Source organism: Emydura macquarii, unplaced genomic scaffold (assembly GCF_026122565.2).
Source record: "Emydura macquarii macquarii isolate MOO-44397 ecotype Brisbane River unplaced genomic scaffold, CSIRO-AGI_Emac_v2 contig_312, whole genome shotgun sequence".
NCBI lineage: Eukaryota > Metazoa > Chordata > Testudines > Chelidae > Emydura > Emydura macquarii.
In genome coordinates this window covers 8922831-8937749 of record NW_027130449.1, presented here as the reverse complement: position 1 = coordinate 8937749, position 14919 = coordinate 8922831, and the positions used below count along the sequence as shown (strand labels likewise).

At 47.5% G+C, this 14919-nt stretch overlaps 1 protein-coding gene and 1 long non-coding RNA gene across 4 annotated transcripts in view; one reads left to right on the top strand and one right to left on the bottom strand.

Moving 5' to 3' along the window:
• Positions 1 to 289: 289 nt before the first annotated feature.
• Positions 290 to 14919, top strand: part of SORL1 (sortilin related receptor 1) — an 88656-nt gene continuing 74026 nt past the window's right edge. The window contains exon 1 of the mRNA XM_067564672.1: positions 290 to 629. Within this exon, the coding sequence (XP_067420773.1) occupies positions 345 to 629 (285 nt within the window). The 5' untranslated portion in view covers positions 290 to 344. The remainder of the gene's footprint in view (positions 630 to 14919) is intronic.
• On the bottom strand, positions 3555 to 14912 carry LOC137164087 (uncharacterized). Of its 3 annotated transcripts, none has more exons than XR_010922937.1 (4): positions 14860 to 14912; positions 10740 to 10835; positions 5633 to 5749; positions 3555 to 3793 (listed from the first exon to the last, which is right to left on the bottom strand). It is a non-coding gene; the product is annotated as an uncharacterized lncRNA (long non-coding RNA). The 3 variants fall into 3 exon arrangements; XR_010922928.1 differs by lacking the exon at positions 14860 to 14912 and adding an exon at positions 11643 to 11687; XR_010922932.1 differs by lacking the exon at positions 14860 to 14912 and adding an exon at positions 11349 to 11602.

Genomic DNA, 14919 nt, shown 5'->3' with positions numbered 1-14919 from the left:
TCTGGGTCAAAAGAGGAAGAAGCAAAGAAGCTTAGAGAGACTGTGTGTGTGGATACTACACGTGACGTGCAAGTTGCACCCACACTGCCGGAGCGGCTGCAGCTCGGCGCTCCCCCCCCCCCCCAGTGCTGCTTCGCCACACGCCCGGTGCAAGGGGCACAACAGCAGCAGGCGCGCGTGCAAACAGACCCGCGAGGCGGCTCGTGCCCGCTCGTGTGCAACAGCCGCTCTCCCCTCCCTCCCCCCGCCCCCACTTCCTATTGCACATTCTCTCCTGGCGGCGGCGCCCCACTTTTGCAGCAGGCAGCCCCGGTGCGAGCAGCGGCAGCACCCGCAGGAGGAACATGGCGACAGGGAGCAGCGGCGGGGAGCGGAGCCTGCCCTGCCTGGCTGCCCGGCTGCTGCTGCTGCTGCTGGCCTGCGGCCCCTACCCGGCGGCCCCCGCCCGCACCCTGCTGTTGCACCCGGGGGCGGCCGCCCGGCCTCAGGAGCGGGGCTTCGCGCTGCTGCAGGGGGACGCGCCGCTGCGCCCGGCGGACAGAGGGACGGGCAGGGCAGGCGGCTGGCGCCCGCCCCGCAGGAAAAGGAGCGCCGGGGAGCAGCCGCAGCCCATTAAGGTGTATGGACAGGTGAGTGGCTTTGCGACTCTCCCCCCCGCCCCTCAGCTGCACGTGGGTCTGGCGGCGGTGCCCCCCCCTCTTGCAGGCATTGCATTCCTTGCCCCAGCCACCCTTGTGCAAAGGAGCGTCGCGTGCAAGGAGGGGCAGGTTGTCTGTGTGCACGCCTTGCAAGCCCCCCCCCCCCACGGCTTGCATCACGTTTCCCCCTCCCTTTGCAAAGGGGGCGCTGTGCAATGGCTCGGAGGCGCAGGGTGCAGGGCTCCTCTTACAGAGGGGGTCGTTGGGAAGCAAAGCAAAGCATGCCATAATCCCCCCATCCTCCCCCCGCTGTCCTTTGCACGCACTTATTGGAAATGTGACCGGAGCGTCGTGCAGTGGCGCTCTGTGTCACCCCTCCACCCCACCCTCCTTCCACCTTGCCGGCGCTCGCCTCCCCGTTTCCAGGCAAGGTAGCCCGGGTAACGCACAGGTGCCCTGGGCGGCAAGTAACTGGCATAAGGCATCGCTCCCCGGCTGGAGAACTCGGCCGGTCTTTATTTCACTATTGCATCGCTCTGACCAACCAAAGCAGAATTGACCGACCTTAACATCACCCTGCATGCACCCCCTTGTCCCATAACTGAAATGGCAATGGTCAGCCATGTTACCGGGGTGGTGGGGGGTTGTGTGGTGCTGCTAGAGGAAGAGTATCTTGTCAACAATCACAATTAGGGGAGGTGGCTTACTCACAGCGTCTTATCATCAAGTAATCAAACTTCCTCTGGAGGAGCTTCTTAACAGACCCGTGTTGCTACTAAAGCAATAGGCATGGTGCATAAGTTCAGGAAGGCTGGGGGGTCGGCTTGTGGTACTGACCATGCTGATGTGACCGGTAAATACAGAAAAACAAAAATGTCAGACTGAAAATAAGTAGTTTTAAATCAACGGCCCAGGCTCTGTTCTGACACTTGGTGCTATTCAGATAACTTCCGCTCCCCCGAAAGCTGTGCCCAGTCCCATTTTGTATATTAAACATTCACCTTTTGCTTTGAGCAGACAGGCGGCGTGGCTGGCCTTTTCACGTAGACAGGACAGGGGCAGGCCGTCACAGGCTGAACGCTTGGGTGCTGAAAGTTACTCAGCCTAGTCGGTGTCCTGAAATTACAGTTCTGAGTAACTCATGACAGATTTTGGACACAAACTCTCCTCCCCCTGCAGTTTGTAACCCAAAACACTTCCAACTCCTTCGCTGGCATGAAGTGCGTTAGACTAGTCTGCTTCGGTCACATGTACCAGCAGAACTCAAGAGAGCGCCTTTCAGTTTTAGTCATCAAAAAGTTAGCAACAGAAAGATACAAGACCATGCCCCTCTAAAACAGGATCCTCTACACCAGTGGTTCTCAAATGTTTTGTATGGTGACTCCTTTTGCACAGCAAGGCTGAGTGCAATCCCCCCCCCCCCCCTTGGAAATTAAAAATGCTTTTTTTGTATTTAACACTGTTACATGCTCAATTTAAACCCCCTACTGCTTACAATGAATTGACCTTTTCTCACTGCTTTTGGCTGGGCTCAGGGCAGTGGACTACCCCATGCCTGACTGGGCTCCGAGCTCATGACCCCCCACATAATCAACGTCGCGACCCCTGGAGGTGTCGTGAGCCCTAGTTTGAGCACCAGTGCTCTACAGATTTACCTTCCTGAAACAAGTTAGATCCCTTCTCTAGGAAATGACTACAGAGAAAGGGGATTCCATGGGAAATCACTCACTTTGTCTATTTAACTATAAATGCACATCTTGATTGGGTAGAGGCATTTTATTCAGACTGAATACACATCTTAGCTGAGCTTTGTATTATGTGGATGAGTTATTTGCATTTAGTACGTCACTTATCGTCCCACACCCTTCTGCCATAAAAGAAATCCCAACCTAAGACGCATTTTATATGAATCTAAGAATCCACCATATGACAGATTGAGGATTTGCCTTCCGTCAACCCTTGCAGGGTTTGCTTTCCCCCCACCTTCTGGGGTTGTTTCTGAATAGCGTGGAGAAAGAGTGGTGTGGAGATCCCATAGGAACGGAGAAGTGTTTCACTGTAGTATCCTGGCTCCAGTTTTGATACTGACCAAATTTCACTGCATTGACCACGGATTGATGAAACCGTTTTTGAAAATGACAGCAGTCAGTTTCAGCAGAGGCGGGAAAGGAGTGTACAGTGCAGCTTGCTTGGTGCCTGCTAGACGCAGCCGTGAAGCTAACATAGCAGCTTGTCCAACTTGCTAAAGCGTAGGCCTCACTATATTAAAGTTATTCAAGCAATGGCCTTTTCTTGACCTCGCTTCTGAACCATGCCCTAGCTAAAGGCTGCTAAGGGGAAATGTAATAGTCACCACTGCGCAACACATTGCTTCATGCTTCAGTCTGGGTTTTGCCAAATAAAGAAGTCTAGTTTTCTGACACCATCTAGCACCTAATACCATCTCAGTTCATCACATCTTACAGATTATTTGGCTGATTTTCTGAAGGGGGAGTCCAACAAAGATGCAGGGTGTGGAATGGGAGCTGCCGCTCCATCCCATTTGAAGTAGGAGATACAGACTCCATGGCACAGTCAGAGCTACTTTAAGGGAGAAGCAGGTTGGGGAAAGCTGCTCTGAGACCATTTCTCCCAACATCTGGTTTCGTTGCTCAAAAGAGAGCAGTTCCTACGCTATTGAAATGCAGCTTGTTGGCTTCCCTGAGACTTCCTGAATTTAAGAGAGCATAAGGAGATCATTTTGGGAGAACCTGACACCATCTTTCACCTTTGGTTCTGCTGTTCTATCAATCCCCGCTCAGCCTCCCGTGGCTTTCATTCAACCCTCCCAAACAGCTCCCGGTGGAAAGTTGCAGAATGCTGCAAAAACGTCAGAGATTGAGTTAGACCGACCACAGTAATCCCAGTACCAACCAGACCAGGACAGATAGGAAGCAGTGGGAGTTGTACATCAAAGTTCCACTTCATTTGGCCTTTTCTTGTTGTCTTTAATTTTCAAAGAGCGCTTTGCCTGGAGACTGAGTCACTCTTGCTAGCAGCATGATACACAGTTTGAGACTTGAGTTTAACATCTTGACCTTCCACTGCTGCAGAACAGACTTTGAGAAATCTAAGGCCCAAGTTCCAGGTATCAGCAGGAGAACGCCAGCTTGAAACTGCATTTCAAAAAAGTTTCTGGTACAATCTTGCAGTTTTAACTATGGCATTTCCCTTCTTTTAATGTGTTCTGTCCTGTTATTTATCCAAAGAGAGGGAATTGACTAGCTTAGTGATTAGGGGAGAGAAACTCTAGAACTGGCTATATCTGAAGTCCTGTCAAATGCATCAACTTAAAGGAATACCTGTTCCTCATAAAAAAGGGTCAGCATCAACTTTAGACTCCAGTTGACTGGAGTGCTTTGGATTGATCAGTCCAAGACTGCTACAGTAAGCAAGACAAAGCGAACAAACGGTCCTGTTTCTGTCCACTCTTCACCATGCCTTCTGACAGCTGCATAGCTGGCAAGATTTCATGCAGGCCCCATCCAGCAATAAGCTTTCACTCTGAGTTTGCTAGTCCACTAGCAAGACCTTCACTGCTTTTGATTCCTTTTGGCTTGAACAAAAGCAGACAGGCAGAGTGATCTTGGGGGATGCATTGATTAATAAAGCCCAGTCTGACAGCCACACTATTTGGGGTCTTTGCTAGTGGTCACGTCACCTCTCACATGCCCATTTTGTTTCTCTGCTAAGAAGTCCAGCTCTGCCCTCCCCCGCCCCCAACTGAGTCCCCTCCAAATAGGAGATAGACAACCCAAAAGAAAATCCAACACTAAGCACTTATCTCTACAGAATCCTTTGCAGACCTAATCCTGGCTCTGCAAAATCTTGGGCAAACTGCTAATCCTTTGATTTTTCCCATCTGTAACTAGGAGTTAGTGCTTCCCCCCTCAAAGGGAATGCTGCAATTAACTATTTGTAGAGTCTCTGGCTTCTAGTGGTGTGTCTGCAGATCAGGAAGGGAAAGACCTAAAGTTGGGGGGATCTTGTGGGGGGCGCTGAGAGACTAGACGATAGATTACCAAGCACGCTAGGTGCTTTAAGACCTAGCCCTGCTCCAGAGAGCTGGCGAGATCGTTCGGGCGGCAAGGAAGGGAAACTTTTCTTCTCAGCTGACACTTGGCTTACTGTGCAAGCGTAAGGAGCTAGGACGTTCCTTTTCTGCCCCACTGCATTAAGTGACAGTTCCCTGGATGGTTTCCAGGAGCTGGTTTTCAGAAGCACTGAGTACCCACAGCTTGAGCTTAACTTGGTAGGAGCTGCAGGTGCTTAGCATCTCTGGAAGTCAGGCCCTGAGTCTGAGACATGAGACATATTTATAACTTAGTGCTGTGCTCGGAGTCAGATTATTGGGGGCTTTTGGTCTTGCCTTTGCACCCCTTTCCTCCATCTGTTTCTCGCTTATACTAAAGCATCAGCTGCTGTGTTTCTGCCCCACAAGCTGCGAGCTAGACTCAGGAGACTCTCAGTTTCAATACAAGAGTGGTTTTTGTTCCTGCACACAGTTAAGATGAATCAAACAGCCGCCATACCAACACAGAGCAACCCTGGGTTCCACTCAGCGCTCCAGTCATCCTGGGGGTGACATGTTTGCAGATCAGAATACCCCAAATGGTTGGAATCAAGGCATTAGTAGTTGTTAACCTGCTCCCGCAGCTGCCCCTCTCCTGTCTAACAGTTCCAGTGTTTTAACTCCTAGCTTTCTTGCATCTAGAGAACTCCCACCCCTAGAGAGGCCTCAGGGAGCCATTCACAGCATGCTGTCACTGATCTCTGCTGGCATTTGGCGCACACACCAGCCATCTGATATAAACTTCCTGGGACACCCCAGATGTGAACTGCGTGCTCTGTAATGGGAATTCCATTCCTACTGTGTATTTTAGCGTGCACATGCGGGGGGGGGGGGGGGCGGGGCGGGGGGGAGGGAGACAGAGATCCCCACTGTTATTGCTTACCTGTGCTCTGGACTAGCTTTCTCCACCATGGTGAAATTCAGTATCTTAATCAGCTGCATGCTGTAGAGGAACCTGACGGATCAGCGCAAGGGAGATCCCAGTGGCCGTCTCCCAACTCTGATAGAAAAAAAGGAAACAGGCATGTTGAGTGGAATTTCTACAGCCTGCTCCTAGTTTAAAGTGCTGACAATGTGTAAAGAGTTGACCCTTCTTTATATGCACTGAGACCTCTCCATCCAGGCCCTCATCGCCTGCCTTTTATTGTAACCTCCTCCACCCTGCCTTCTGTCACCCATTATCCTCCTCGCTCCAGTTCATACAAAATGCAACAGCTAACGTTACTTTTCATTGACCCCCACATCAAACCGCTTTTGAAAGCGGCCACTGACTGCCTTCACCCCGTCAAGTTCAGACTCTTGCTGTTGCCATCAAGGCCTTGTCCCTTAAAGGCACATCTCTCGTTTTAGCATTCCCTAATTGCCTTCCTCCTGCTCGTAATGCCAGCCCCAACATCCAGTGTGTCCACTCTTCCCACTCCAGGGCGATGCATGGAGCATCTTCCCCAAAGTGGTCTGCAAAGTTGTTTAGCATTTAAGTTAAACAAAAGAAATGTCACTAATAAACTGTAGGCCTATCACCACCTCAGTAGCTTTTCCTTTTAATGCATGTTCTTTTGCTGCTGAGACTGTCTTCCTCATGTTTGCATAACATTTAGTACACTGAGCCCTACTGCAACCTACATTATATAACCATGTACTAGGTCCCTCTAAAGAGATTAAATCTGGGTCTTCAAAGAGTTAATTGGCCAAGGCAAGTGAGAAAAGTCACTCAAGTCCCCCTGTACCCCACATCAAAAAAAAAAAAAAAATTCAGATGGCTTTTTAAAGCAGTGTTAGAGTATTTTTAGCAGGGTTATTCAGCACCCTTACCAATTACAAAGCGGGGTGAGAAATATCTGATTGGTTTCATCCACTGTTACAAATGGGGGGAAAAGACTTGCTGAAGGCCATGCTGCAGCTCAGATATAGAGCTGAGATTAGATTTAGGAAGTCCCAGGCTAGTACTCCATGCTCCATCCACTAACTATTTTGTTTCGTTTTAAACGTAATCACGTTTGAGGACCACCAGATCAAATTTTGTTAATTTGTTTAAAGGGAAAATAGCCTAGCGGGCCGCAGGAACAAGCCTTTTTTTGGGAGCACTCTGATCGTGCGTGGGAGGAGGGGGAGAGAGAAGATTGTGTTTAGATTTGATGATGTGGGTAGAGAACAGTATTTTTGCCGGGTATAGAAATCTGCTTGGCAGGGTAAATTCCATCCAGCTATGTGAATGCAGAAATCAATTTCACTACGTTTGAAATGAACCATGCTTAATTTTGACCTAATTTGCCAGCCCCTCAGTTATGGTCCTTCCAAGAACAGAGTTTAACCTTCTAGCGTCCAGCTTCTGTGCTGTGTTTGTTAGAGTCTAGTACAAACAATAATGTATTACCTTTTAAGCATTTGGCAGGCCGTGTCTGGATTGTCAAAGTAACTGTTGTCTGGTTCAGACAAGGTTACTCGTAGCCATACAGAAAATCAGCCAAAAGCTCCATTTTCTCTCATGCATTCCCAAAGAATGGGTTGACCACCATTGCAGTACCCAGCTTGTATCAATCCTTTTGTTAACAAAAGTGGTCAGTATCATCCTCACTGTACAGATGGTGCAGTGAAGGCACAGAGAAGTAAGTGATTTACCCAAGGGCACACAAGAATGACCACAGCGGGTCAGACCCTTGGTCTATCAAACCCATTATCCTGTCTCCAACAGGGACCAGTACCAGAGCTTGAAATGTACAGAACAGGGCAATTTTGGAGAGATCCATCCTGGTATTCCCCTCCTGGCTGCCGGCAATCATAGGCTTAGGGTCACCCCAAGCATGGGATTACATCCCTGAGCATTTTTGCTAATAGCCATTGATAGACCTATACTGCCTGAACTTCTCTCTTTTTTTTAAACCCATTTATACTTTTGGCCCTCAACATCCCATAGCAATGAATTTCACAGGTTAATTGTGCATTGTGTGAAGAAGTACGGTTTGTTTTAAACCTGTTGCATATTACTTTCATCAGGTGATCCCTGGTTTCAACATTGTGTTAAAGAGAAAATAATAAATAGGGTAGATAGCACCTAGGAGACCAGGGGCAAAGAGAGGACACAAGCCAAGTCTATTAAGTCTTAGTCCACTGATCCAGCCACTGGGCGACACTGCCTTTATAAGTTTCACCATATCATTGCAGCCAGTGTTATAACTTCCTGCATTTACATTCTATCTTCACCGTTAGGATTTTGGTGGGAAGAGGTAGCCTTATCTCTGCCCTGATGTTTGCATCATATTGAAACTTGGCAGGCAAGATATTTACTTGGGAACTATGGTGGGGCACAGCATTTCTATTATTCCAGTTAAAGCAGGTGGGGAGAAACATGCAAGGTTTTATTTGTTTTTGTTATGCAACAGCAGGTTTCAGTGTTGGTTTGGCATTTGGGGAAATTTTGCTCTTAGTTACTCTGGGAGAAGTCAGAAGTAATGCTGGTGCAGCTAGTGCCATTACTCTAGTTACACAGTTTGACTCCGTCTCCTCCAGCAGGAGTGCTTAATAAAACATTTAGCTACAATCCTAGCACCAGAGTGGTCACAGCACCCCTGTGGTGGCTGTAACCTCCATGGCACCATCTCTACAATATACGGACATCAGCAGAGCCTTAAGTTTCCGTTCCCCTTAACTGAAGCCCAGTTATATTCCCTGGGATTGCACGAACTCCCTCTCCGCTCACGGAAACGCCAGTCTTGCTGGGTAACTGAGGGCACCAGGAGCTTTACATGAGTTTAGGGGAGCTGAACTCTACACAGTGCCACTCCCCTCTGCTGAGCTGGGAACCCAGCTTATCCCCATCTTTGTAAAAGCCTAGGACTTCAAATGTCCCCCCACTTTAAAAAGAAGAGTTTCTAGGGAAGGTTTCTTGACAGCCGAGATGTTAGGAGCAAGGAGAAAACAAATGACTTCACCACAAGAGGATTAGGCTAGCCTGATAGAGTTCTTTGAAATGAATCATCCACATTGGCGCTTTTCAGGCATTGTGTTTTCAACCCAAATCACAAGAAGTGCTACTGCCCCATGCACAGACAGTGTTTTGAAACATCATGGCAGGGACAGAGACAGCTGCTTGGAAGCAAACAGAAGGTACAGCAGTGGAAGTTAGGAGGAATCGGACATGCACAGAAGCTAGCATGGAGACTACATTAAAATCCTCACTCCGTCTGAATTCAGCCACTGTGCCAAGATGTTGCAGAACGCTCAGAATTGGGCAGAAGGAAGAGGTGGGGGTGTGGTACTCGTATACAGACATGCTGCAATTCATGCATTAAAGGACACGCGGAAGAGGGTTAGAATGGCCTTGCCTTGTACCCCCCCCTTGCTTCTGTTAATACATGTGACAAGAGTTTCATTTCTGGCCCTCTAGATAGTAGCACCCAGGGAAACTTCCTCAACTGCCTCTTTGAGGCCTCCTAGCCTCTTTTAAAACATTGAGGTTTTTCTACACGGTTCTCTTTTGGGATTCATGGTGTCCTCATGTGCTTCCTTCACCAATCAAGTTTGAGATATCCCATGTAACTGCATGTTTACATATTTGAGGAGCAGCATAGTGGAGTGAATATTCATGCTAGACACTATGATGTTTTGAGTATTTTTAAAGGGACATAATCTTGTCAGATAACACCTGGAAATCTAATCTGTTTCAGATCCTTCACTGGCCCCGCCTAAAACCACAGTCTGCTGCTGAGTGTTTCTCTCCTCCTGTTGCCCTATGAAAGGTCCCCAGAGAGGAGAAACAATGAGAACTTTACAGAGTGTTGCCAAAATGACTGAAGTAAAACAGAATAGAGAACTTTTTTTTTTTTTTAAATCTGTGACCATATTTGTAACAAGGTAAAATACTTCAGACAAATGAATGACTTAGGGTGACGGTCTCCCTTTAACTTAAATGTACAAAGCTGTCAGCCTTGTGAATTACTCTTTTTGTTGCATTATCTTGAAGTCCAAGACTAACAAAATGTGTGTAAATTTCACGTTTTAGAAGAGACATACGAGGAAAACATGATCAAATACTTAACAAAAGCACATTTGTGCAGTGCAGCTTTTATGAAGTGGCTCACAGCCGCCTCCACGTGTCTGACTTTTCATTAATAAAGCTGGTTACAGGGGGGTTGGGCCCATGCTGTTGGAGTCATATAGACAGATTGCTGGTTCATAACAGAACGAACTCAGTGATGCAGATTTAGCTGAGTGAGCCTATTAAGACTAGCTTTAATGGCAGGCATTTGGCCCTTGTTCTGTGTGTGTGTTGAAGTATTTTTACACCTGGTAGTTTGTAACTGTTTTTTAAAAATTAAGTTCACCGCTAGAAGTTTTTCCACCAGCACTGCCTCAGTCCTGGCCTGGCAGAACTATTTGTAGCATTAGGGGAGAGCACATGCTCCACTGAGTCCTTGGTGCTGTTGCTGAGATCATTAGCAAAGGGGCCAGTCAGTGCCAGCTGCCGTGCTGACATTTGCCTTCAACAAACTAGGTTTTAAGTTAGTTAATTTCAGAGCTGCCTCCCCAATGGCCAGACAAAATTGCACCCATTTAACTGAAAGTTGGTTTAAAAATGACACTATTTAAATAGGTACAACTGTGTCTGCAGAGCAGGCCTCAACAGCCTGATAGTAATCTTTAAACATACAAGACTTGTTTAAACAGCCATGTTTTTGTGGTTGTTGGAAGCACCAAAGCTTTGTGCAAAAATATGAATGTAGAGGGATGTTGAATCATTACAAACCTTCTCCCCTCCCCCCAGTCTGAGCCCTTCTACAGAAGAAGCTAAATAGATCAGAATCTGGCTTTGCTCATCTGTGTGGATACCTGCATTATCCTGTGGAGAAAGAGGAGATGCTAGAGGCTGCAGTAGAAGTGCTGAGCATCTGAGACTATTGCCCCTTCCACAGAAGGGAAGGAAAGGAGGGAGCCCCGATGATGCCCAGTGGCTATTTCCCAGTGCTGTTTTGTAGGTCTGCATTAACAATTACCTGCTTGTAGATCTGCCTGAGATGTGCTTGTATGTGGAACTGCTGGGGTGGACATCTTGTTCCTCCTGCTAAGCAGCTGTTGCAGTTGAGAAGATGCTGTTAAATAGGGGAGAGGAAAAAAAAAGAAAAAAGCTGGAAGAGACCTAGTAGGAAAATGCTACACTAACTATAAATACAGGAAGATAGTCACTGCATTTTGACTTGATTTTTTTCCCCCTTCTGAATTTCATTTGGTAACTTCTATATTAGAGGGACAGCAATTAGAATTTCATGCCTGTTTCATACCCACTTAATCACTTGGTAAAGACCAAAACACATCCCCTCTAAGTGGAATTTATGCAAATGTTGTCTCCATTAAACAGCAGACTTTGCCATTCCCTCATTAGGCTAAATCAATTCCTGAGGCGATTTCCCCAATTAAGCAGAGCACTGTACACTCTGACATGTGAGGAGTTGCCAAGTTTTAAAAGGTTTCATCTGAGGGAGGCTCCCTGGCAAGGAAAGTTGTATTGTTAGCTTCAGGAATAACATAAGCCTTAATTTACAGGTCTCTTTAGAATTCCCTTTACATTAAAAACATTCAAGTGATAAGCATCAGACATTACCAACCTGGGGCATGACTCAGACCAGAGAACTAGAGACAGAAGGTGCAAAGTCCCATTACTAATCCCCACAGCCATTCACTTCCTAGTAAATCTGTTTCTCAGCATCATAATAAGACCAGACAGCCCCAAATTGAAGTCTCTCCTTAGAGAATCAGAAAACTTGGAGTAATAAAAGCAGAGGGACCACATAAGCCTGGGTCAGGGCTGCACAGACAATTCACAGGAAACTGCAGAGTGAAACAGGGAAAGCTCTTTTGTTGACTTGCTCCCACCTCATAGCTCAGAGAGCCTAACTCACCCTAAGACTCTCACTCAGCTGCATGATCCTGCTTGGAAAACCCTGCTACCCTTTGCTCAGCTGTTTAGCGTCTATATAAAGGCTCTGCCTTCAATAGGCTTGATTAAGGTAACAGGGTCACCTGGGGCCTGATTGGCTGATGTCAGTAATTAAACTCATCTGTCTTCCCTCCACCCCAAACACAGTCCCGCATCCCAGCCCATTCCTCAGGAGCTTGTCCTAGGGGGTTTAGGCACCTAACTCCTATTGGTGAGCTGGGCAGGGCATATGACCTAGCATAATTTGAAAGACCCAGGAAGGTTTGTTCCTGTCTGTAAAGCAGTGTGAGGTGTTTCACCCCACTGGCTGTGTGGTACAGCCTGTGACAATCCTGTCTGTGTCCAAATTTTTCCCAATAAAAAGAAAAGGGGACACAAAATGCAACTGAAAATATGCTCAAGCAGAATCCAGTTGGGGCCAGATCACTCTCAGTGCAGGGGATCCATCTAGGGACCATGCTTCCAGAGCAGAGCAGAATATGACTATCCGTCCTCTTTAGAAAAGCCTTTTGGCCCTAAGAATGACACAACATTGACATCCCCTAAACCCCTTCCAACGGTCAGTAGAAAAAAGAGGAAACCACTAAAATCTGTCCCCCAAACAAAACACTAAACTGCCCTACCCCCAGGCAGAGTTGTGACCCCCAAACAGGAAGGAGTCCCAGAAATTCCATGAGCTCCACGGCGGACTTTGCAGTTGCTGTTGCTGTTAGGTGCCCCCATACCACAGTGATGGGAGGAGGGTGTGTGTGTGTAAAACTCTAAGATAGATTTGTTTGTTTCTTTAATCCCAAAAGCTTCCCATTATATCCCAGTGATACGGGAGGAGGCTCTTGGGAATTTATTAGCAGGCGAAATCAAAACGCTTGCGAACTTTGGGGTGCATGAAAGCCTGACTTTTAAACGTGGCATCATTTAGTAATAATACCCCCACTGTGCCTCCCAGTTGGTCTTCATCTCGTGGGATGGCTCTGTTCCCCAAGTTACCTGTATTCTGCACAGATTTTTTTGGCCTTCCCCCTCCCTTTGCTGCTGAAAATTATTGCCATCGCAACTAAAGCATGCGGGAACTAAGGTTCCATAGCGAGCTATTTATGCTAAGGACGAGAATCCTGCATTTCAGGTTCCCTGCAGTCTTAGGTTTTTGGGGGGTTTTTTTGGCCCTCATTTTGGGTCTTGTGCACGTTGCACCCCATGTTTGGGGTTGGGTCGGTTGAGCAGTGTGCTGACCGACTTGGCCAGGGCCTGACTTTTGCCTTTTTGGCATGTGCACTATGGTACCGCCTGTACTAACTTGACTGGCGTTAGATGTGGAGTGAAGTAATAGTTGCTATAAGTCAGTGTGGCAGGCGTGGACCCAGCGTTGTTGCTAGCCCTGTACAAACATTAACGCAATGCCCCTGTGAGGTAGGTATTAATAGCGTCCTTGTACAGTGTGTGTGGGGGGGAAACTGAGGCACAGAGCTGCTATGAATTTACAGGCCCAGGCCACACTGATTTGTTGGCATGACTGGGACTAGACCTCACACGTGCTGCGCACCCCCCCCCCCCCCCAATGCACTGCACATTAGACCCCCCTCACCTCTATTATTCATTAGCCACTCTGTGAGGCTGTTGCTTGCTTTGTGTGCAGCTGATGCTGTTTGTTGACCTACATTGCTTCAGCGTTTTTCTGGCAAGTGGCTCTGGCTCCGCTCGCCTGTCTCAGGGGGTTTCTCTTATTGACAGGCAGTGACTCAGTGAGGGGGCACATGGGAATTGGTCACGTGACTGCTGCCAGGTCATCGGAACATTGCATTTTTTTTCCTTTGTCTTGCATGTTGCAATTACGTAAGTGGAGTTTTGAGCATTTTTATTGCATTCCCCCCCCCAGCAGAGCTCTCAGGCTTTGTGTTTTAAAGGCTTATTTTCTGGTTGCTAGAAGAGGCTCCAGTAGCCTTAACTCAGGCTGCAGTCCTGTGGCAGTCTGGGGCAGCGCTCCTGATAATAAAGAGTGCGAGGAAGGAGTACAGGTTTGGCCCTGCATTTTGTTACAGTTCCCCAACTCCCTCAGCCTGTTTCTGCATTGCCCTGCAGCTCATGGGACCAGACTCAGGTGCAGAACGGGTGTCAAATGAAAATCTGTTTGGTAACCATGTCCACGCATTTTACACTGCTCTAAATGACTGCACAAGGTGGGTCACTGGGCCCTTTAAATCTTGGGTTCCCTTCCTGGCTTGATTGGTGACCTCAGTTAACTCACGTCTCTATGCCTCAGTTTCCAGCTGCCTAGAGTAGAATTAAAGACAGTGACCTGCCTTATTAATGGGCTGTCCATGTTGGTGTGCAGTGGTATTGTTTAGTGCAAGCAGTGCCTTTGCCTGATGGGTGTCACAACGTCCCTTTCAGCCTGAAAGTATCTGCTTTTAAAAAGGTGCGTTTACTTTTATTTGTCCATTCTCCTGTTCATGGTAGATTTTAAAACACTTTTAGTTGGTTGGTTTTAAGTTACATTTTTACCCTCTCGCCCCCAAAACCTACAGTTCCAAAGAAAAATAAAAGGAAGACAGAAACTAACCCTTCCACAGCACGTCAGAAACATAAATTGCCATCAAATTTTAAAATAATAAAAAGTTTATCCAAAGTGGGGCTCAAACTTCCAACCTCTCTAGGGTGCAGTTCAGCAAGATGCTTACACAGGTGCCTAGCTTTAAGCCTGAGTGTAAGCCGCTAGGCATCTCCTGGAGCATTTTGCTGGACTGCGGCCTATTACTCTACAGATTACTGCAGCAAGGTGTGGATTTTTAATGGTGAGCGTCATTAACTTTTGGAACAATTTATCAAGGGTCACGTTGGCTTCCCTCTCCCAGACAGCGTTTAAATGCCGCTTCGACGTGTTGCGGAAGAGTCACTCTAGGAATTATCTGGGGTGGGCAGATGGGCTGTGGCTTGTGTCATACAGAAGGTCAAACTAGATGGTCAAAATGATTCCTTCTGGCCTTGGAATCTATGAACCCACCTGAGTGCTAACATCTATGGCCAGAACTAGACCTAAGGTACCAGGGCTCATCGGGGTGGTGAGGAACTGCCTGCTGCTGGTGGCTCTGGGTGAAGGCAAGGGCAACAGGCTCAATGCTACAGGAGGGCTTTGCTGCGGAAACAGAGGCGTTTTTGGTTCAGCCAGAAGGTTTATTGTTTACCTTCTGTGGTGTCTTGCTGGTTGAAAGGCAGCATGTGTTCATAAGTTGCATTGTTCTAAG